The sequence below is a fragment of the Chiloscyllium plagiosum genome, chromosome 9 (genome assembly GCF_004010195.1).
Source record: "Chiloscyllium plagiosum isolate BGI_BamShark_2017 chromosome 9, ASM401019v2, whole genome shotgun sequence".
NCBI lineage: Eukaryota > Metazoa > Chordata > Chondrichthyes > Orectolobiformes > Hemiscylliidae > Chiloscyllium > Chiloscyllium plagiosum.
This window is the reverse complement of record NC_057718.1, coordinates 45783296-45807806: the sequence shown is the minus strand read 5'-3', so window position 1 is coordinate 45807806 and position 24511 is coordinate 45783296. Positions and strand designations below refer to the sequence as shown.

Sequence of the window (24511 nt, the reverse complement as noted above, 5' to 3'; positions counted from 1 at the left end):
GCACAGAGTATAAGTACAAAAATCAAGATTTGGAGGTGCCAGTGTTGGACTGGGGTGGAGAAATTTAGAAATCACACAACACCAGATTATAGTCCAACAGGTTTATTTGGAAGCATTAGCTTTCGCAGCACTGCTCCTTCATCGGGTGGTTGTGGAGTATAAGAACGTAAGACATAGAATTTATAGCAAAAGTTTACAGTGTGATGTAACTGAAATTTTGTATTGAAAAAAGCCTATATTGTTTGTTACATTCTTAAATGTTAAAGTTCACTTGAGAATGTTACTTTAAGAAAATTCTGGGATTTGCATATGAAAGAACTGAAACCAACATGCCCATTCTAAAAGATGAGAAACTTCACAAACAATCCAGGTCTTTTTCAATGTATAATTTCAATTATGTCACACTGTCAACTTGTGCTATAAATTCTGTGTCTTACGTTCTTATACTCCACAACCACCCAACGAAGGAGCAGCACTCAAAAAGCTAGTGCTTCCAAATAAGCCTATTGGACTATAACCTGGTGTTGTGTGATTTTTAACTTTGTACACAAAGTTCAAGGCTGATTCTTATATGAAGAACTGAGGATGTGTTGTGCTGTCTTTCAGATGAAGCGTTTAACCAAGACCCTATGTTGCAAAATAAGTCGCTTGGCCCTCTTTTGAAGAAGATTACTCAAGTTTTCTGTAGATTTCAGGCAATGTTAATTGCTCAATCAAAATCACAGGTAACAGATTATCTGGTCATTATCACATTGCTGTTTGTAGGAGTTTTTAGTGTGCAAATTGGTTTCCATATTTTCTACATTATAGTAATGACTACACTTCAAATGTATTTGATTGCTGTAAAGTATTTCAAGATGTCTGATCATCATGAAAAATGCTACATAAACCCATTTTTTAAAAAGGTTTTTCAGAAATGTAATGGTATTCAAAAAGTTTAGCTAGGATTCCACTCAGTGAATACATTCCTTAAAAACAATTCTATTCAAACTCATGTGTGTTAGTAATGTACAATCAGCAAATGCTATGTAACGACAAAATGATTAAGTATTATCTAACAGGACTTTAATCCTACACTGAAGCTAGTTAAAATATGAACATTTTCGCAAATATATGTATTTGCTTTATGGATCCTTCATATAGACATAAAGTTTATTATGTCATCAAGGCATTTAAGATGATTGAGGAATTTGATTGAAAAGGAAAAAAAAGTCAAAAAATTGTTTTATGTTCCATTTTTCACAATGAACATATACACTGCAAAGTCCCATGAAAAGCAATGTGATAATGACCAGATAATTTTGTGATATCGATTGAGGAATTAACATTGGCTAGGACACTATGGAAAACTTGACTAATCTTCTTCAAAAGAGGACCAAGAGATCTTTTACATCGTCTCTTGGTTAAACACTTCATCTGAAAGACAGCACAGCAACTTAACATCAGCCTTGATTTTTGAGTTTAGATAATGAAGTGGGCCTCAAACCCAGAATCTAGAAATGAGAGTATCACCACTTGAGCTACAGTTATAGACAGAAGCTCTAAGAAGATGATATAATCAGATCTAGACCACTGAAGGTTATATTGGAAAGTACTTTTTCATGCAAAGGGTATTGAAAATCTGGAACTCTCTCAATCAAAATGCTGTCAAGTTAGGTCAATTAAAAATTTCAAAACTGAGGAAATGTTATACCAGATACACTAGGATTGCAGAACCAAGCCAGAAAAATGGAGTTAAGAAAGTGATCGGCCATAATTTAATTGACGAGTGAAGCAGGCCTAAAGGGGGGAATATACTGTTCTTGTTCCTGTTGCCTGTGATCACAGTCACATTTGCCAGATCTTAAACATGCAAAGTCAAGGTTTGACCTAACCACAGAGAGATGTGCTGTGAGAATCTCTAGAGGGAAGATCTCAGGCGTTACATTGGTTTGAGACCATATGGCATGTAAATCAGTGCCTTACAAATCTGCTTTACAACATAATCAGATGGTCTATTGTATGATATTAATACATTTTAGACCAACTAGTTTATTTTAAAAGAAGGATTGTCTGTAACAAACACAGAAAATGTTGGAGAAATTCAGGAGGTCTGACAGCATCCGTTGATAGAGAAATAGAGTTAATGTTTCAAGTCAGGTATGACCCTTCACCAGAACTGAAGAATCATAGCAAAAAAAATTAACTCTTCTTCATTTATCTGTTTCTTTCTCTTCAGATGTTGCCTGATCTTGTGAATTTTTCCAGCAGATTTTCAGAATCCGAAATATTTTGCTGTTTTTTGAAGGATTGTCTGTAATCTTTAAACACTTAAATATTGATCTCTGGATGAAGAGCTACACCCATGCATGGCTAGATACTGTGAAGAGCGATCAATGGGCAGAAGTTATGGAGTTCCTGTGAGGCAGCACAAAGCAAATAGGACTTAGAGTAAGCTTGATCACAGAACAGCACAATAAAGAAGGAAGATATTCAGTCCTTTGAGTTTGAAATAACTCTTTGAAAGAGCAATTTAACTAATATTAGGCCATAGTTCTTTTCCCTTATCTTGCATTGAAATTGTCCTTCAAATAATTGTCTAATTCTCAAAATCTAATTTTGAATCTATATACACCAACCTATCAGATTTAGTATTCCAAATCCTAACCTAACACTTATCACATAAGAAGGTTTTTCTTCATGCCATCTCTAGTCCTTTTTTGCTCACCAACTTAAACCTATGAGCTCTCACTATCAGCCCTTCAACCATTGGAAAAAAATTATCTTTATTTACTCTGACTAAATCCCTGGTGATTTTAAATATCTCCTTCACATCTTCCCTAACCATGATGAGTTAGTAATCCCTAAAACATCACGAGCACGACTAAAATGGGAATGCAGCAAGTGCAAAAAAGAACATAGGAACAGGAGTAAATTAGATGATTAGATAATTGCTGATCTATTACAACTCTATTATTCCTACTTGGGCTCCCAATCCTTTGATCCCAAACAAAGACCTCTTAATCTTAATCCCAAAAGGGGCAGTTATCACAATATTTGCAACCTTTAGTGCAGAGTATCAAGAGTCCTACCATCCATTGTGTGAAAGAGTGCTTTCTGATCTCACTGTTGAATAGCATAACGCTAATTTTAGTTGAATACCCCTTTGTTCTTGATATCCCATTAAAGGAAATATTATATTTATTCAATTACTTTATAATTTTAAACACCTTGAACAGAACTTCCCTCAGACTCCTATACTCAAGGTAATACAAAAACATTATGCATTTAAGTAGTATTTTTCACAACAAGCACTTGGATATCCCAAGCACTTTACAGACAAGAAACATATGTTCTCTAGTAAAAGACATGCCCAAAATTTGTGTAAATCAAGATCTCACAACAGAACAAGAACACACGTACTAGGAAAAGGAATGGGGAATTCAGCCCCCAGAATTTCTTCCATCATTTCGCAACTTGATGGCTGACTTGATTGTGGCCTCAACTGTATTTTCCTGCCTGCACCCCATTACCCTTGACTTGATTGTTGATCAAAAAACTCAGTATTGAATAGATTCAATCATCCAGCTTTCACTGATATCTGATTAAGAGTATTTCACAGACTAACAAACCTCTGAGAGTGAAAATTTCTTCCTATCGCCATCTAGTTTAAGTCTATGGGTTATGTCATTTAGGACTGAAATGAAGAGAAACTTCTTCACCCAAGAGTGGTGAGCCTGTGGAATTTGCTGCCACAGAAAGTGGTTTGGGCGGCACGGTGGCACAGTGGTTAGCATTGCTGCCTCACAGCACCAAAGGTCCGGGTTCAATTCCCGCCTCAGGCTGTGTGGAATTTGCACATTCTCCCCGCGTCTACGTGGGTTTCCTCCGGGTGCTCTAGTTTCATCCCACAGTCCAAAAATGTGTGCAGGTTAGGTGAATTGGCCATGCTAAATTGCCCGTAGTGTTAGGTGAAGGGGTAAATGTAGGGGAATGGGTCTGGGTGAGTTGCGCTTCGGAGGGTCGGTGTGGACTTGTTGGGCCGAAGGGCCTGTTTCCACACTGTAAGTAATCTAATCTAAAACATTGTATGTTTTAATGAAGGAATTAGATATAGTTCTTAGGGCTAAAGAGATCTAAGTGCATGGCGAGGAAGTAGGAATAGGATATTGATTTGATTGATCAGCCATGATCATATTAAATGGTGGACCAGGCTCAAAGGGCTAAATTGCCTGTTCCTGTTGTTATTTTCTATATTTCTATATTCTTTCTAAAATGGGAAATCCCTAATTTTTGAATTGTGTTCCATGATCTAGAATCCCCCACAGGGAGAAATAACCACCCACCACAAATTTTATCAAGTCCCCACAGCACGTTATTTATGAGTATAGGCTTAAAATCTCAACCACTCCCCAGAAGATAACCCTGTCATTCCAGGAGTCATTTGAATGAATATTCCCTGAACAGCTTCTCATACAATTTGTGCAATCCTTTCTTATTGAGGTCAAAAAGGTACACAGTAATCCATATATAGTCCACCAAAAACCTGTACATCTGTCTCTACAATTCTTTACTTTTATACTTGATATCCCTTGTAGTAAACACCAGCACATTGTTTGTCTCCCTAGCTAATCACTTGCTGTACCTGCGTACTAATTTCATGCAATCCAAATACCAGGAGACCCAGATCCCTCTGCATTGCACAGTTCTACAGTCTATCTCTATTTAAATAATTTATTGCATTTCTATTCTTCCTGCCAAAGTGCAGAAGTTCACACTTTCCCACATTCTACTCCATCAGCCACTCACATTCCATATTTGTAAGTCTTTATGGATTCTTTCATTCTTTACAACTTACTTTTCTACTTATCTTTATGTCATCAGCAAATTTAGCTAACATAGATTGGAAACCTTTCATCCAAGTCATTTATATACATTATAAGTAGTTGATTTCCCGGCACCCACACACCATGAGCTATTATCTTGTGTTATAGTAACCTTTTGAAATACTACTTTTTCAAATGACTTTTGTAAATACATGCACACAATATCTACAGCTTCACCTTTATCAATATTGCTTGTTACTCACTCAAAAAAACTCTCATACATTTGTCAAACATGATTTCTCTTTAAAATAATCATGTTGACCTTGTGTGACATAATGACCAAATCATCCCTTGCAGTGGTATTGGTTGAGAAATAAACAATGCCCAGGGCACCAAGCAAAGTTATCTGGCACTTCTTTAAAATGATGTCATAATACAAAAAAGACTTGCATTAATATCAGCAGGTTAGGTATGAAATTCAGAAGTGACAGCAAAGAAGGTAAAAGAAGCAGCAAGAGAGAAGGAGTCCCAGAAGCAGACAGACTGGCAGCAGAACTGCTGCACAAAATTAGTCTGGATGACAATGTGTGCAGGAGTTGACTCCAGCCAAAGCAGTTCAAACTTAGGGTCTTTGAGCATGAGCAATTAGAGGCACTATAGTGCATTCATGCAGCTAAAAGTTTTGTGCACAGTAAGTTTCAGGATGTGGCCAGTCCACAGCTTAAGGAAGTGTGGGCAGAGATGGATTGGGTGACTGCCAGACAGAATAAGAGGACCAGACAGTGCATATTACTCACAAACCATTTCTTAGCCTTGGAAAACAATAAGAGTGAAGGCTCCTCTATGAGTTTGGGCAGAGCCAAGACTACTGTGAGTAGTCAAGTTGATAAGGGGGAGATTGATGAAGTACAGAAGGGCAATAGTGGAAATCATTACTGAGGGAAGTGGACAGATACTTCCAGGATGATATTTTGCCTCTGGATGTCACAAAATGTTACATTTTGTGGATAAGCACACCAAGGTCCCTCTGATCCTTAGTACTTTCCAAAGTTTTCCCACTGATAGTGTAATCCCTTGTCTTGTGCACTCTTGAAATATATTACCTCATATTTTTCTTGGCTAAATTCCATTTGCCACTGCTCTACCCACAGAAAGAGGTGTATAAGATTACGTGGTACATAGATTGGATAGGAAGGCTTTTGTTTTCATTAGTAGAGAGGTAATTAATCAGGGAGCATAGATTTAAGATAAGAGATAGAAGACTAACAGGAGAGTTGAAGAGAAACCTTTCCTGAAAGGGAAGAGACAACAGCCAAAGGTTGTGGTCTATGTTAGGACCAATGACATAGGAAGAAAGAGAAATGATGATCTATGAGCTGAATTTGGAGAGTTAGGTAGGAAATTGAAACACAGGATTTGAAAGTACTAACCTCTAGTACCATGCAATAGTGAGTATAGGAAATCAAGTGTATAGCATGCATGCATTGAAGATAATGGTGCAGGACAGAGGGCTTGAGATTTCTGAGGAACTGAAACCATTTCTGGAGAAGCGACCTGCACAATTTAGACTGATTACACCTGAACAATAATTGGAAACAATGTCCTTGTGAGAGGTTTGCTAATGCTATAGGTGTGAATTTAAGTTAGCATCCTGACAAACAGTTCAAAAGGGAGAGAAGTCAAGATGAAAAATATCTTGGATGGATCATCAAATGAGGCCACATAGATTGAAGTAAAAAACACAAAAGGGGCAAATGCATTGTTGAGTGCACTATCAGCCCCCAAGGAGCCAGGAAGAGGCAAGGGATCAAACATGTAGTCAACTATTCAGAAATGTCAGCATAATAAGGCACTAGTAGTTGAGGATTTTTACTAACCAAATATTAGCTGGGCTAGTTTTAGTGTGCAATGTAGGGAGGGAGGAAAATTCTTAAATTGATCCAGGAGAACTTTTTTAACCAGTATGTAGAAAGCCAATAAGGCAGCTTTGGACCTAATAAACTCATGTAGGTAAAGATGTATCAATAGGGAGGTATTTTGGAAATATTGGCCATAACACAGCTAGATTTGGGATAGTTATCAAATGGATAACATTGTGCCAAGAATAAAAGTTCTACACAGGGGAAGGACTAAAACTACTAAGATAAGTGGACCAGGAGCACGTATTTGCAGATACAACTGTGTCAGAGTAGTGGGAGGTATTCAAGGAGGAAATAGCCAGATGTCAGGCTATGTTCCTGTAAACATATCAGATGGGACCAAGACTGGAGGACTCTGGATGTCAAGGGACACAAAGATTAGGATTAAGGGGGAAAATGGCAGATACAGAAGGTTCAATATTGTACAGTGCTCAAAGAAGTATAAAAAAGTATGAGGAGATCTTAAAAAATATATTAGGAAAGCAAAGCAAGAATTATACAATGAAGGAAACACAATTTTCTTTTCCAAATATACGAAGAGCAGGAGAATAACTAAAGAGGAATCTAGGCCCATCACAGACAATAAAAATAATGAGCAAATAAAGGAAGAAAATAAACTTTGATGATACACTTAGAAGTAATAGAGCTTCTTTAAATAGATAAAAAGCAAGAGAGAAACTAAAGTAAGCATAGGCTTGTTGAAGAATGAGGCTGAGGAAGTAATTATGGGTAACCAGGAAATGCCAGAGGAGTTGAATAAATGCTTTGCATCAATCTTTACTGTAGAAGACACTAATAGCAACCCAAAATTACTAAATATTCAACGGGCAAAAGGAGAAGAGAAAATATACAACGAACTATCACTGGAGATGAGTTTAGGATATCTGGTCGGCATAGACGATTTCGACCGAAGGGTTTGTTCCTGTGTTGTACATCTTTTTGACTCTAAAACCACAAGTGAAACTTATGGGGCTAAAGGCCAGTATATCCCCTGGACCTAATTGGATGCACCCAAGGATAGTAAAAGAAGTAGACAATAGGTGCACTAGTAGTAAACTTCCAGGGTCCTTTAGATTCTGGAAAAGCCTCAGAGGATTAGAAAACTGTCAATGTAACACCTTTATTTAAATAGTAAAGGGAACAGAAACCAGGTATCTTTAGACATTTAGCTTAATATCAATTATTGGGATAATGTTAGAGTCTATTATAAAGGATGCAGTAACAAAGCATTTAGAAACGCATAATATGATCAAGCAGAGTCATAACTTTATGAAGGCAAAATCATGTCTTGCAAATTTACTAGAAGTTTTTAAGGAGGAACAAGAAGGTAATATATTTGGATTTTCAGAAGGCATAAGGTACCACACATTAGGCTACTTAATAATGTAATAGCTTAGGGTGATGGACATAGTGTGGATATAGGAATGCACTATAGCCAGGTTTATGGATGACACAAAAAATAGTGAGAAAGCAAACAGTGAGGATGACACAAAGGGTCTGCAGAGGGGTGTGGACAGATTAAGTGAGTAGGCAAAGAATTGGCAGACAAAATATAATGTGAGGCTATGCAGTTTGGCCAAAAGAATAGAGGTACTGAATATTATTTAAATAGTGAAAGCCTGCAGAAAGCTACAGAATAGGGATTTGGGGATCCTCATCCATGAATCTCAAAAAGCTAACATCCAAGTTCAGCAGTTAATAGGGAAAGCAAATAGGATGTTGCAATTTATTTCAAAGGGAATGGAATATAAAAGTAGGGATGTTTTGCTAAACTGTACAAGGTACTAGTCAGACCTTTGTTGGAATATTGTGAACAGTTTCATATTCCTTATCTAAGGTAAGATATACTGCATGGGAGGCAGTCCAGAGAAAGTTCATTTAACTGATATCAGTTATGGACAGACTGTCTTATGAGGTGAGGTTGATTAAGTTTGACCTGTACTCATTGGGTTATGGAAGAAGGAAAGGGGACCTTATTGAAACATGCAAGATTCTTAGAGGATATAACAGAATAGATGTGCAGAGACCACTTCCCCTTTTGGGAGAGTCATTGAGTCGTAGAGATATACAATACGGAAACCAATTCTTTGGTCCAACTCGTCCAGGTGAAAAAAACAATGTGAAACCAGTGAGACAGTGCAACTAATTGTACAAGTTTCAATCCATTAACATGCAATATAATCTTTGATGCATTTTTAAAGTGGGTGAACAAGAATATAGTTCAGAACTCACTGCTGGAAAGCAGTTGATTGGGTTTGAAACTCTTGTTACATTTAAGCAGTATTGCACTATTCACTTGAGTTGGGCAATTGTATTAGGGTAGTCAGATCTTGGAGACAGCATGGACATGGGCTAAATGGCCTCCTCTGTGCTGGATATGTCTGTAAGTCTTTATAAGGCCTATAATTGATAATAGGTACCTCAAAGTGCTTTTCAGACAATAAAGTACTTTTGAAGTATAGGCACAGATATAATTTTGGAAATATGAAAGGCAATTTGAGTATAGCAAGTTCCCACAAACAGTATTATGTTCGTGATCAGATAATCCATTTTTATTGCATTGATTTGGGAGAAATATTTGGAACATACAGGAATAAGGATTTTTTGTGTCCATTATAGAGTGCCTTGATTTAATATCTCCAATTTTACAGAATTCTGCAATACTGTGTAGGAGTGTCTCACTTCATCTTATGCTCAGATTTCAAATTGATGTGACATGTTCTTCATAATTTAGAATTTGAAATCCTGGTAATATTTGGTGAGTTGGTGCTTCACTCTCTCAAGAATCAATGTATTATTTCTGAGATGTATTGCCCAAAATTGAACACAGAAAAAAAGTGTGGATAATTTAATGACTTTTAGACATTCAATAAATAAGTGAAATAGAAATATAGTTATAGCTGGAAAAAAACACAATTACCGTGTAACTACAAAAGTGAAGTTGGCAGGCTGTTGTCATGCAATAGCAGTGTTGCTACCTCTGAGCCAGAAGTTAAAAATCACACAACACCAGGTTATAGTCCAACAGGTTTAATTGGAAGCTCTAGCTTTCAGAGCGTCGCTCCTTCATCAGGTGGTTGTGGAGACTTGATGAAGGAGCAGCGCTCTGAAAGCTAGTGCTTCCACAACCACCTGATGAAGGAGCAGCGCTCTGAAATATAGTGCTTCCAATTAAACCTGTTGGACTATAACCTGGTGTTGTGTGATTTTTAACTTTGTACACCCCAGTCCAACACTGGCATCTCCAAATCTGAGCCAGAAGGTTTAGGTTCAAGTTCCAGCTGCTCCAAAACTGTGCAATTATACGCCTGAACATTTTGATCATAAACATATTCAAATGAAGTTAGTAATAAACGTAGTTCTAAGTGCAGATGTGAAAAATACATTTTCAATACTATGAAAAAGATTGGAAATTTTCTAGGTTATATTTTTACCAACATAAAAACAATAAGCTGCACAGTAAAACATCTAGTGAAAAGATTTTCACAATGGCACAAGAAAATAAATAAAAATCACACAACACTCGGTTATAGTCCAACAGGTTTATTTGGAAGCATTAGCTTTCGAAGCGGTGCTTCTTCATTAGGTGGTTCTGAAGAAGGACAATAACACAGAATTTATAGCAAAAGATACAGTGATGCATTGAACAAACCTAGATTGTAAAGTCTTTCATCTTTTAGAATGGGTTTGGTGGTTTTGGTTCTTTAATATCTAAATCCCAGAACTTTTTTTAGTCACATTCTCAAGATAACTTAAGGTTTTATAATAAAAGGTGACATCTCAGCTCAGATAATGCCTTAAAGGTATGACGTTAGAGTCTGGCATACATGTATGTGGCACATACTCATGTGATTCATCCTACATTTTCTATCTCATATGTTGCAAGCAAGGATTCTCCGAGGCATAGTACATTGCTGAGGCCAAGCAGATGCTACGATAATGGATGAATGGACGCCACACAATAAAATCTAGGCAGGGATGTTCCCTCCCAGTCAGGGAACACTTCAGCAGTTAGGGACACTTGACTTCGGAACTTCAAGTGACCATCCTCCAAGGCAGACTTCGGGACAGGTAACAATGCAAAGTGGCCGAGCAGAGGCTGATAGCCAAGTTTGGTACCCATGGGGATGGCCTCAACTGGGACCTTGGGTTCATGTAACACTACAGGTGACCCCCCGGAACTATGCACTCTCTCTGTCTCTCTCACTCACATACACACACACACATTCTTACATACTCGCACACTCACACAGACCCTCTCTCAGACACAACCTCTCTCTCATATGCACACACATACATCACCCACATTCATACCAATGCCTACCCTCTCACAGGCTTATATCCCAGCACATCTACATACACACTTTACCAAGCTTACACACACTCTCTCACATGCACTTACATACACACTCACTCTGTCTCTCCTGCACACACACAAACATCAGTTTATGGGGTGAATTTGTATGTGCAGAATTATAGAATCATAGAGTCATAGAGATATACAGAACGGAAACAGACCCTTCAGTCCAACTTGTCCATGCCAACCAGATAGTCCCACCTGCCAGCACCAATCCCATATCCTTCCAAACTCTTCCTATTCATATAGCCATCAGATGTCTTTTAAATGTTGCAATTGTACTCACCTCCACCATACACGTACCACTCTCTGCATGAAAATGTTGCCCCTTAGGTCTTTTTTATATCTTTCCTCTCTCACCCTAAACCTATGCCCTCTAGTTCTGGACTCCCACACTCCAGGGAAAATACTTTGTCTGTTTATCCTATCCCTGCCCCTCATGATTTTATAAACCTCTATAAGGTCACCCCTTAGCCTCTGATGTTCCAGGGAAAACAGCCCTCCCCTATTCAACCTCTCCCTATAGCTCAAATCCTCCAATCCGGGCAACATCCTTGTAAATCTTTTCTGAACTCTTTCAAGTATATTTGCAGATACATTCTATTTTGCTCAAAAAATGCAGAACCTGCAATCAGTCAATGCAGGCAGTCAATCCATGCAATATTTTGTAAATTCCACTTTGGAAATAGAACCAGTCCCTCTCAAGATTGGGATACAGAGAGACGCTAAACTCACATCTTTAAGGCATTGTCAGAGCTGAGATGTCACCTCTTGTTATAAAACCTTAAGTTATCTTGAGAATGTGACTAAAAGAAGTTCTGGGATTTAGATATTAAAGAACCGAAACCGCCAAACCCGTTCCAAAAGATGAAAGACTTAACAGTCTAGGTTTGTTCAATGTGTCATTGTATCACTGTAATCTTTTGCTATAAATTCTGTGTTTATAGTCCTGCTTCACAACCACCTGATGAAGAAGCACCGCTTTGAAAGCTAGTGCCTCCAAATAAACCTGTTGGACTATAACTGGGTGTTGTGTGATTTTTAACTTTGTCCATCCCAGTCCAACACTGGCTTCTCCAAAACAAGAAAATAAAGATGTTGAGGCTGAACTTAAAGAGAAAAAAAATATTTGGGCATACTGTTCAGAAATCATATTGAACAATCTGCCTTAAGATCAGAGATATGCAGTAAACATCATTCTTTGACAGTCAATACCTTAAATTCAGGCAAGCATCATCAGAGTCACCACCCACTACTGTATATTGCAGCATGTTTGTAGCAGTATCCCAGAATGGAGGATGTGTAATAAAAGTTCAGAATTGATAGTAGGCTCTATATATCCATATACTGCCACAGGGATGCTGGTAAGAAACTCTATGCATAGAACAAATGAGAACCAAGACCTTTTTTATTTAAACAGTGTTGAAAATGTCCCTTCAGCCCATCATGTCCACACAGGTTATCCAGCATTCATGGACGCTAATCCAACTTTCCAACACTTGGCATTGTAGCCTGAATGCGATGCATTTCAAGTGCTCATCTAAGTTCTTTTTAAATGTCTTGAAGGTTCCTGCCTCTATAACCCTTTTATGCAACAAAAGTTTTGTGAAAAAGGTTCTTCTTTAAATCCTATCTAAATCTCCTGTTCCTTACCTTAAAACTGTGTCTGAGTTGAAAAATGTGGTGCTGTAAAAGCACAGCAAGTCAGGCAGCATCCGTGCAGCAGGAGAATTGACGGTTCGGGCATAAGCCCTTCATCAGAATGCCTGTGCCTACTGATTTGTGGCCCTTTAACTGTTGGGAAAATTTTCTCCCTATCTACCTTATCTTCTCCTAACATTGTACACCTTAATCAGGTCTCCCCTCAGCCTTCTCTGCTTTAAGCAAAACAACCCCAAACTATCTCTTCATAGCTGAAATACTCCATCACAGACAATATCCTGGCAAATCTCAAATTCACCCTCTTTGGTGCAAGCACATATTTCCTGTAGTGTCTCAATCATAATTACACTAATGTTATACACAATTCCATCATAAAACTCATTTATCACGTATGAAGTCCCACATAAATAAAAGCTGCCTTGAGATTGAGACTATTTTCTGTCAAAAAAGTTGATTTGGTATTCTTGTTTCTATAAAGAACTATATTCTTGTTCACCCATTTTAAAAATGCATCAAAGATTTTATTGCATGTTAATGAATTGAAACTTGTAAAATTAGCTTCACTGTCTCACTGGTTTCACTTTTTTTTCACTTTTCCAAACTCTTTTGTGTTTTCATTCTTGCCCATTCTCTGTATGGATAGAAATGAGAGAGCTGAGTGTTCAAATAAGAATGAACAGTTTTAATGTGAAAGTGAGGGATTTTTTTGCTTATTAATTTTAAAATATAATTATTAAGGAATGTGAAGTGCTTCTACTTTATCCACTCGTTGTCAAAAGGAAGTTCTGGTAGTGTGGGTTAATGAGTTGGGGAATTTTACCAATTTCAGAAGATAGCTTTCTGCTTAATGATGACGTTTAGTGTATCAGTCATTTATCACAATAAGAATTATATTCAAAAAGTGCACGCGTTGCCCTTGAATAAGGGGTGCATCTGTAGGTGAGATACAAGGGGAAAATATTTACAAATTAAAATGTTAATATATTTTATGTAGATCCATTAGGTCACGCCATCTCAAACTTGCAGCAATCTAGAATCCAAACATTCCATAGATTGGACCTCAAAATCGAAATGGGTACCTTTCGGATTTATAAAGTTGTTGCTTGGGAGAACTCCATTGGAAGTCGTGTGATAGTCAGATAATCCTCATCTTCAAACAGTTCGAATTCGATCTGGGACCGGAAAAGACAATTTTTGGTCATTGCACTGGGCCACGATGCAGGAGCAGAAGGCCTACAAAGCAAGACCATGAAAACTATGATTCTAATTGTTTCCCGATTCACGTTCCGTACACCCGTCTGCTAGATGCTTTTTACAAGTTTTCTGTGAAAGTGAAAACTATTTTGTCAGTATGCAATGTAACCTTCAACGTTACCGGCGAAAATCCATTAAATACAGACCATAGGGTATTTTCAGGGCCAGAGTTCAAATAGCCATTTCATAACCGATCACCCACTGAACTATATTACAGCAATACAAGGAAAGTCGCTCTGCGGGAAGAAATACAATGTATGTGAAGAAATTGAAATCCATGGCTATTAGTGGCATTGTGCGTTGCGACTTTAAAAGCACCTGTAGAGTATTATAAAGCCCAACTGAATAAGTAAGCCGGAGTCTCTAACATCGATTATCGTAGGTAAAGTCAATGAATATTGCTCAGATTTTAAACGCATCAACACTGAATTCCTATAACGCCAGCCTAGCAGTGGCTGACTATGCATGGGGAAGAGACGTAACTTTAATTACGAGAAATCTTTACGCTCGTTAAATGATTTCGCAATTAACCATCAGCAATACTTTTTTTTTCAAAAATCTTGTAGCCAAACATTTCGGAATAAATAGCTGAGTCTACTTTTATAACGTCCCGCTCAACGTTAAACAGTCTCGTGATATTAGGTTAGCAATCTACACATAACGTTTTAGCGATACTTCTATCGCAATAAACCCAGGTACAAACTATAATACGACCGCTCCCCTAGTAAGGCTGCTGACTTCCATATCTTCCGCTTGGAAATAACTAAGGACAACATGGAGTTCATGCCTACGAAGTTAAAATTTCAATGTTATTTTTGATTTATGTAATAATTATCATCAGCATACCTAGACACACTTCTCCTTGTGTTTTACTCAGTTACATTTGTGTCACTATAACCAGAATTCTAAAATTACAATTAAAGTTAAAAGCTACTCCATTAAAATTTTGAACAATAACCAGTGTCAAATTAATCCTGAGATACATTAATTGTCAATATTGTTACCGGTTAGACATAGTTGATGAGGGATGATATATATAGGCATCTGACATTACAAAAGACGAAATGCTTAACCGAATGTGATGAGATGTTCCACGTACTAAAGAAAAGTCCTTTTAACAAGTCAACGATTTAAACAATTAGAATTTCAATATTCTTAACGTATCTAAAAAATGTATTGACAATGGCAATAATTTAATGTAAATAAACGTTATTTAGTTAGATGATATTTATTTCACATTATTGCTTTCTTGATTACTTCAAATTGGTAAATCATTATTCGATCAGTTGAATGAGAAGACATGACACAATAGACGGAGCCAACGGGATTTGAGGATCCTTCATTTTTGCGGTATGCAAAGATCGGAATTGACATCAGTAATTGTCACTTTGCTTTCTTAGGTTGAAGTCCAGTTATAGTGCTCCCGAAGGTGCAAGATAACCGGAGGAAAGCTACAATCATCAGAGGCATCAGGTAAAATGACTTTTCATCACTTTCTATGTTGGTAGTCATTAAAAAGGATGTTAAACTTTATTAAATTTGAATTCATTGGTCCGTATGCCAGCATTTCGTAGGCAAAAGAAAATCAACTTTTCCTGGACGGAAAAATCTACCACAAACGATTGCCAGGCATGGCTTCATCATTAAAAGAAGAATTCCGATTTCCACTACTTTGCATCAATAGAACCGGCACGCATCGAAAACCAGGAGGTGTTTTCCTTTTAATAGCGCCACATGTTAAAATAGAATACATAAATCTCGCACCTAGTGATCGATACTTAACAGGTCTAGAATAAGGAGTGACATAATTATCGTATCCCACTTGTGCTTATAAAGTCTGTGATTGAAAATATTTCTCAGTCTAAGGCCCGGGTTCAAGTCCCTCCTGCCCCAGAAGTATATCATAACGCATCTGAACAGATTGATTAAAAATCAGAAGCGTGGCACCCAGCAATATCAGATGACAATCCGGATTGCTTTTAAAATTAATGAGGCTTTAAGTACAAGAAAATTGTTGTGATAAGATTTTTAGTCATATTGGCAAAGTATTATTGTTATTAAACACTTAATCCGCAAATGGTTACTCCAACTTCGAATAACATGACATTTTGGCATTTGCGATATATCTTTTTTTCCATGTTGCCACTACGCTATTATATCCATGGGCCAAATACGTACCCATCTGGTAGAAATTCTGGAAAGTCTTTTATTTGTTGTCAGAAGATACGTCGCAGATTAGAGTCACGACAGTGAATGCTATCAAATTACACTGCAAATAACACATTCGTGGGTTTGATCGTGGCAATGACTAATATACAAGCGAGGCACAAAGTAAGATGTGGTTAACTGTAGTCGTCAGCCAGCACCATAAAAGGACCAATATTGCAGGCTCACGACCGGATAAGTGCATCGCTCCCTTCCAAGTAACTAATATATGAACATTTTTGTGTGTTTGGTGGGATCTTGACTTTTAATTAGGAAAATGAACAACCGGGACTAAGACAATGATCTAACAGGATAGTATCACTTTCAATCAGAACTATAGTGGTTTATATCTGTACAGATTTCAGAACGCAAAAAGTTACTCAACCTTTCTGTTATTTTCACCGGTCAAACTGCGTACCTCCAAGTTTCGGTGTTACCGTCCCACAAAACTCATTAAGCGCCAAATTTAAGAGTTCAGTTTGGAAACAGTGACACATCCTGTATTGGGTGTTAACCCCTTGCAGCACTTTGCTTATCTTCACTTCCAACTTTCCCTGTCACAGATTAGAGTTCCCGAAGTCCGGAAGCTGCCCGAGTATTGATTGCGCATCCTTTTCCAACGCCACTTTGGCTTTTCCGTCAATAGTCCCCTCTAACGCCTATTGTCGACACACCATTTGGTTTGGTTCTGCTGTCAACTTCTCTTTTCCAAGCCTACAGTACATTTTGGCGGGGGTGGTAATAGTGGGGAAGAGAGTTTATAGGTGAATGTAGTTTTCTTATGTTTTTCAACTGAAGTTGACAATGATGCGAGTCGAACGCGGGGAAACATATGTGACAATCGAAAAGCCTTTTTTTGTGGTTGTGATAAATGGGAAAGAGATCAGTTTATGTTGCTATGAGCGATTCAGCATCTCCAACCCAAAGTTGCTGAAGGAGAGGAGCGCGCGCGCGCGCGGAGGTGTTGGAGGGGGCGCGCGTGGCGGGGGGGAGGGAGCAGAGGGGACACGCGCGCTATTGAGAAGGGAGCGAGCGCCGAGCGGAAAGTGGCTGCGGGGAGGTTGTGGTGGCGCGAGGGGAGGGGGTAGGGAAGAGCAGTGAAGACCGAGAGCCCAATTCCCTGGAGCACGTGACTCCCCCTTTCCAGACCCCGCGCCGATTGGCTGCCAGGGAATATTTTTGAAGGCGACCGCCAAGTCCCTTCTCATTGGACGGAAGCGATGGCGGCGGCGATTGGTTCGGCGGGGTGACGTCACAAAGACAATGACGCGTGTTCTTCCTGTTTCCTTCCTCGCGTCTTGAAGTGTATCTTCAGCGGCTCGCGCAGAATTAACAATCAGAGAGAAGAGAGCGGCGCGAAGCCCTGCCTCCTGGAGGTCTCCAGTATCCTCACCAACCCTCCACTCTGTCTCTCTCCCTACCTACTGCAAGCAGAAAGCTTTCTTCCTCGCTGACCAATACTACAACACAGTAAGTAACCTTGTCCCTTACTTACCTTTCTCCACGTCCTTCATAAACTTTAAACGGCTTGCCGGCAGCTAGTTGCTGCACCTTTCGGACGGGATTTCTTTTTGTGCTGTGTTAAAACCATATAGATTTTTGGCTGGAGAACAGGAGGAGCGGAGAAATAAGTGTTTCTAACCCCCTTTTACCCCCCCCCCCCCTGTTTTGTACACAATGAGCTGCTTGTTTTCCAAATATTGCATTGTACTCTTTTGTCCCATCATCTGCTGCCTCTTTGTCTTTTGTCAAGTGTTGTATTCTAGGTATTTCGTGTCTCGTCGCGCAACTGATTTGCTTTTGATTTGCATGGATACTTCGTTTTTTTTTCCCCCGGACCTGGTGCAGATGTGTTAGTTTCGGTTTGCTTTCTTTTGGGATATAATTTATTTTGCAAATGAGCTATTGTGTCGTTGGATTCGCCGTGCATGGTGTTTACGCCTGGGTTTTATTAAAACTTTGGGACTGTGATTAAATTAAGGCGTTTTAAAGTGCGCAGTGGGTCACACATTTTCCGATCTTTGCCTCCCCCCCCCCCCCCCGGCTGCATTGATGGTCAGATGTGGACAAAGAAGTTGTCGTCACAAGGTGTCCTTTGTCAACATCCCCCACCCCCTCTCATACCCATTTTCAATTCTGCTCTTAATATTCACCGAATCTCAATATGGTAGTTTCGTTCGGTTTGCGATCACAATAACGAAGAAACTCCGACACTGCTCCCAATGTGTTAAGTGTGGAGGTGTGCTGTCAGATCGTTTTGCTTTGACAAGGAGCGATTAACAGAAAGCAACATTGTAATTGCTGCGTTAGAACTGTTGGAGCACTAGTACTTGTAGGGAAGACTCATTTTGATTTAATACAAGGCTGTTGTATTTACTTCGAGACGCGTTAGGGGAAAGAAGTGCCTCTGCCGAGAAAGTGTAACCAACTTTAAGAAGGTGGATTGTGCAGCATCACGAATCTTGGCGATGCAATTTTGTGGCTTGATTAAATGAAGCTTCCCCCTAAACAGTTCTTGTTAATTCTGTATGTAAATGTAGGCCAAAAGAAACTCTTGATACTTCTTACTACTTCATATTTGCGTATTGCCGTTTTTTGGGGCAGTTGGAAAAAGACTTGGGGCTTTTATCCCACTCGGCTCTGACCTCTGTAGAATTGGCTTTTAATCGTTTACAGTCAGGTCAAAGTGGCTGGCATCCCTGCTAGTCCTGTACATTGTCCCCGATATTGATGTTATCCAGCCAGCTGCTGGATGCCCCGTAACCCAGACAAACCAACGGAAGGATTGCCTTGGTATTGTTTACCTAAAGGCTGCCCGCCCCAGCTCCGGCTGAAAGTGAGCTGGTAAGCACTTAAAGACAGATTGTTTATTTGTTTTTTAAGAGGCAAGCAAGGTTTTGAATGGTGTTGGCGTTCGGCAGAAACTGCGCATGGGCACTGTCAGACAGGTGCGCGGTGTCAAAACGGCAGGTGCAATTTCGAGTTAGGAGGGAGCAGCAATTCTAAGAGTCTGTGCTTTTTCACAAGCAAATATTTCAGTCTGCAACCAAATCTGAAGCAAAATCACTAGAGATCAAGTTAAGATCCACGCTACTCCGAGTAAATTTAAGGCATTATCGTCCTTTGTTGGTTAAACGTCTGTTTTCATTTTTTTAAAAAAAGTTGCAAGATGAAACACTATGCAGGCTTCTTCATGCTCACTCTCATCTGATAATTTGGCGAAGTACAGTTTGAATGTATTAATATGACAATTGTGCTGTATACACAGGATAATGAAACCACAAGTCTGCAGAATCAGATTTTACTGCTTTTCAGCTGTTCAACAAAAAAGATCCACAAAGAACTTCAGGAAAAATTGTTAGATGGAAATATTTAAAGTACACTGGTTCTCTTGAAATGATTCAAAGTAGCATCTGTGTCATAACAATAGAGTTTGAGGTAGCAGAATCATTTTCACATCTATCAACCTTTATAAAGCGTTATTTTAATTTGCCTAAATATTCCGTTGTATCAATTAGACTTTTGAAAATGCTTCCAAGTGAGTGGCATTTATTTGATCCTTCTTATATTTATAGCACCTATATATTATCAGGAAACTGGCTTATTTATTGGCTTTAGATGAAGAATCTACATTTTATAGTGGCTGTAAAGTTTTAAAAGATATTGCTATAAAACATCTGTGATTATTTAAGTTATTTTTCTCAAGTGTGGCATTCTATGCACAGAATTGTGTACCCTTGATTACACACCTTGCTACTAATGTCACATGACAGGTGTGTAGAATATCGTGTACTTAGTCTCTCTCTGGAAAGTTGAACTAAAAGGCCAACACTCCTTTGTCACAAATTTAGCCTCAGTAAATTTTTGATTTAGGATATTTGTGTCAAAAGCTGCTGATAATTAGTCAAAACTTGAAATGTGCTGGTAATAACAATTTTCATAGTATAAATTATTAGATAGGACTCAAAAATTAAGAATGTTTTCACACATTCCTAAGACTTTTTTAAAAGTTCCAATGACCTTTTATGTAAGTTGAGACCTTTACTTATAAAAATATACTTTTTTAATAACACTATCGTTTTTATTTTTTCTACTCACAAACAGTTCAAAGCCTAAATCTACTTGAATTTGTTTGTTCATTCTTCCCCTCAGAAATTTAAAAAAAACTGCTATGTCTTTTACAACAGAAGCTTAATAAACACATTGCTGATTTACTACTGAATGATATACCTCGATTTCTGAATGGAAAATGAATTTTGTGCTTGCTTCACCTAACCACTTTATTCCCAAGGAGTAGAATTATTACAGATGTTCCTTCTTCCAGGTTTTAATGAGCTAAAGACTAGGCATTGATTTTTTAAAAAAATATATGTCTACCGAGAGAGTAATTAAAAGCCAATCATGTTTAAATGCATACAACACATCAGCTCGGAGTCTCCTGCCAGATCTCCCTGCCTTATCCTGCTCTCCACATGTAGCACTGACATTTTGTTTTTTTTTAAAAAAGGGTTGCTGTATAGTGTAGTACTTTGGCGAACAAGTTAAATGTCATGGATATTGGCCCCCCTGAAATATTTGAGGTTCTAGGTGTATTCTGCATCTTTGACGACTCAAATTGTTTCTCTAAGATGGTAGTGGCATCAGAAAACCCCGTCTTCTATGGATTTCCCTACTGAGGTCTTCAAAATTTAAATTTTAAAGTCTGCTAGAAGGCAGTGCATATAAACTGTGAAGACTGCAATATTTGTATTATTATAATTCTGGAAACATGCTTAGCTGGTTGAATGTTTACACTTTCAGTGGTCAGCAACTTTTACCAGATGCAAATTAATCAGCAGTGGTAAGTTTTGATGGCTATTTTGTATTAATTATAAATATTGCATTAAGGATGCTGAAATTTAGAGCTGAAATCTAATTTTTTCTCTTCCCCCCCCCCCCACCCCCCATCTCACACACACACTCCGAGGTAGTGGTCTGATTTAAAACCCATCATGAGATAAGCCTATTACAAATGTATTTCATACTGAAAGCAAACAGTTGCTTAGGTAGATTGTGTTTCTCTGAGGATTATCACAGTTATGATCTTGGGGAACATTTGATATTTTTACAGGTAAATTGAAAGGGTTGGGAGCTGTTCCAAAAAATGTCTGCATGCTGTGTTTGGCAACTGTTCAGCTGATGTAAAAGTTTCACATAGGATAAATCTAGCATGAAAAATGTATTTTGATTTGTTGTTTATATAGGTTATAAACCTAAACCCTATGTTCAGTTGAATCAGCACTTGAAACCTGGATGGGTTTAGTTCTGTGCTTGTTAACCAGGAATCTAGATTTGCCTTTATATGAGAAATACTGCAAACATTTAGCAGTGTTTCTGTTCTTGGGAAATCAAGATCTGACCTAAAAGAAATGCATTCCCTTCCTTTCCCACGCTTTTGTCTGATGTTTTCTTGCTCTGTCACTGAACACTTTTATATTTTTTCTGAAGAGACAGAGGATGTGCAGGAATTCTTACATACTTGGCATCCAAACATCATTTTTTTTATTAAATGAGAAGCAAACAAATCTATAACCAGTTCTTTATAATGTTTCTTTTATAAAGCTAATCTTTTGATAAATATTACTGTACAATTTGATGTACATGTTTAGTCATGCCGTTGTCACTTTTTTTGTTTGTAGGGTATGAAACAGGAAGCTATATCTTAGTACTAGAGCAATAGATAACCTTTTACTGGCAGTTACCTATATATAGGTTTTAAAAAAGAATGAATGGATGCTGTCAACCTATATTTAGGTTTGTTCTGTGATCTTTCATTTTGTGCAATCAGTAATGTCATATCATCTTGGCATTCTCGGAATGATGTGTGGAACAAATAGATGTACTTTAGCAGATTCGTTAATTAAGGGTCCATATGAATTAAATTTACAAAAGTAAAAGTTGAACAGAACAAACTTTAATTTTATATAGTTCATTTTTTCCATAACTGTGTATTTTCCAGTGAAAATGGAAATGGAATGTCTGAAAGCACAGAGATTTATCACGTTTTAAATAATTTAGTTATCAGTTTGATTTGAATTTTTTCAGACTTTAAAGACTTTTTCACCAAAATACACAAATCTACAGATTATTCTGTTCCATTTAAGATAAACCTTTTAGGCTTTCATACAGGTGATTTAAAGTGCTTAAGCAGATTTTTTTTGTTTTGTTTTTTAAAAATCTGAATCCATTTTGAGATATTGGAGTAGAAATTTTTCAAAATGTTTGATTTGAAATAGAATTTGTGGTGAATTGTAGTAAATGTATCATGTCATATATACCGCTACCAGCACATTTCTGCTCTGTACAGAATTGAGGTCAGGAAATTTGGATGAAATTAAAGAAAATGATTCATCAGTCCTTTTGTTCTATTGGCCAGGGTCCCGGGATTCTCGAGCTGTGCCCAGCTGACAAGCTTTTGAAGATGGCACAATAACAGTCCAGTGATGCCTGACCATGACAGCATAGCCCTCTTAACTAGACATACGAAAAGACGCCGGGTCGACATTGGAGTGAAGAGAACTGTAGGGACATCTACAGTGTTTACTAAAGCGAAAGTGAAGCTATTCAGTGCCATGAATCCCCACGGTTCAGATCAGGACATTGACTGCTCAGTGGTTCAACATACAGATGGGGACAAATCAAATGTGCTCCGCAAGCTGTTGAAGAGGGCAAACTCGTATGAAGATGCTATGATGCCTTTTCCTGGAGCTACCATAATTTCCCAGCTGTTGAAAAATAATGCAACTAAGAATGGAAGCTCAGAGCACAATTTGCAAGCCAGTGGTCTGTCCAGCACCGGCTCAGAAGCAAATCAGGAGGATGCCTGTAGTAATTCTTCAAGGGAAAGTGCCCAAGAATGTGTTTCACCGTTTAGCAGACCTAGCATGAGCCAGTTTGACGTGGATCGTCTTTGTGATGAACATCTGCGAGCTAAACGTGCCCGGGTTGAGAATATAATTCGAGGCATGAGTCATTCACCAAATGTGGCATTGAGGGGTGGAGAGAATGAGCGAGATGGGGTGCAGCAGCCTGTGAGTCCCCGAGAAAGCTATAGGGAAAATAAACGCAAGCAGAAGCTTCCCCAGCAGCAGCAACAGAGCTTTCAACAATTGGTTACAGCCCGGAAAGAGCAAAAGAGAGAAGAACGTCGACAATTAAAACAACAGCTGGAAGATATGCAGAAGCAACTGCGACAGCTCCAGGAAAAATTCTACCAAATATATGACAGTACAGATTCTGAGAATGATGAGGATGGCAACATGTCTGAAGACAGTATGCAATCTGAGACTGCTGATACTAGGGCACATGACAGGTCTGACAATGAGATGTCAGACCTCGATCCAGGACATTTTCTTGATCGTGCTCGTGCTCTTATTAGAGAACAGGAAATGGCAGCAGAAAATGAAAAGTTGAAGAGAGATGGCCACTCCAGAAAAGGTCAAGGCTCAACCAACTTGCATGCTGAAGGGAAACAGCTAGCTGAGACTCTTAAACAGGAGCTTAATTCAACTATGTCACAAGTAGTAGACTCTGTTGTTAAAATGTTCTCTAAATCCTCCCACCAGCTTCCTCAGGTCTTCCCACCAATCCAGATTCCACAGGCAAGATTTGCTGTGAATGGAGAGAACCACAACTTCCATACTACTAATCAACGGCTCCAGTGCTTTGGTGACGTCATCATTTCCAATCCATTGAACACCTTTGCCAACATGCATGTATCTAATTCTTCAGACCAGACAGAAGCACTGCCTCTTGTCGTACGCAAAAACTCATCTGAGCAATCTGCCTCCACTCCTTCTATGGGTGGCCATCACAGCTCTCTTCATCAGTCTCCACTTTCAGCTGCAGCGGGATTTTCATCTCCTGCCTTCCGCCATCCATTGCCTCTTCCTCTTATGGCATATTCCTTTCAGAGCTCTATGGGTAATGCATCCAGCACAGTTTCTGGGAAAGACAGGTCATCTCCTGAGTCCTTGGACTTGACCAGGGAAACTGCCTGTCTGCGGACCAAAGTGTCATCACATCACATGAACCATCGTCCGTGCTCACCAATGCATCCATCCAGCACAGCTGAAGGTCTCTCTTTGTCTCTCATTAAATCTGAGTGTGGTGACTTGCAGGATATGGCAGACATTTCACCATATTCTGGAAATACAATATCCTTTTTCTGGTGTCTTAGTGTATCATCTAGGTGTATGCAGTTAGAGTATGTGGTATCCTGATAGAACAATAAGTTGAACTTTTGGAAAGAACTCCACATTTCTGGGGCA

The 24511-nt window shown here is 38.6% G+C and overlaps 1 protein-coding gene and 1 long non-coding RNA gene across 12 annotated transcripts in view; one reads left to right on the top strand and one right to left on the bottom strand.

The window, feature by feature from the left end:
* Window positions 1-16834, bottom strand: part of LOC122552833 — a 158747-nt gene extending 141913 nt beyond the window's left edge. Inside the window, exons 1-3 of one of the 2 annotated variants that reach the window (XR_006312518.1) lie at window positions 16588-16834; window positions 13823-13976; window positions 13356-13374 (exon numbers count right to left, since the gene is read on the bottom strand). This is a non-coding gene — a long non-coding RNA (uncharacterized LOC122552833). Of the gene's footprint in view, window positions 1-13355; window positions 13375-13822; window positions 13977-16587 lie in introns of those variants that run through there. The other variant, XR_006312517.1, reaches the window with a different exon arrangement.
* prox1a (prospero homeobox 1a) overlaps window positions 15385-24511 on the top strand; it is a 139126-nt gene continuing 129999 nt past the window's right edge. For 6 of the 10 annotated variants that reach the window (XM_043695839.1, XM_043695841.1, XM_043695842.1 and 3 more), the window contains exons 1-2: window positions 17407-17672; window positions 22618-24397. In XM_043695839.1, coding sequence (XP_043551774.1) covers window positions 22685-24397 — 1713 coding nt within the window. In that variant the 5' untranslated portion in view covers window positions 17407-17672; window positions 22618-22684. Of the gene's footprint in view, window positions 15471-17406; window positions 17673-18419; window positions 19047-22612; window positions 24398-24511 lie in introns of those variants that run through there. The other 4 variants (XM_043695835.1, XM_043695837.1, XM_043695836.1 and 1 more) reach the window with 4 other exon arrangements.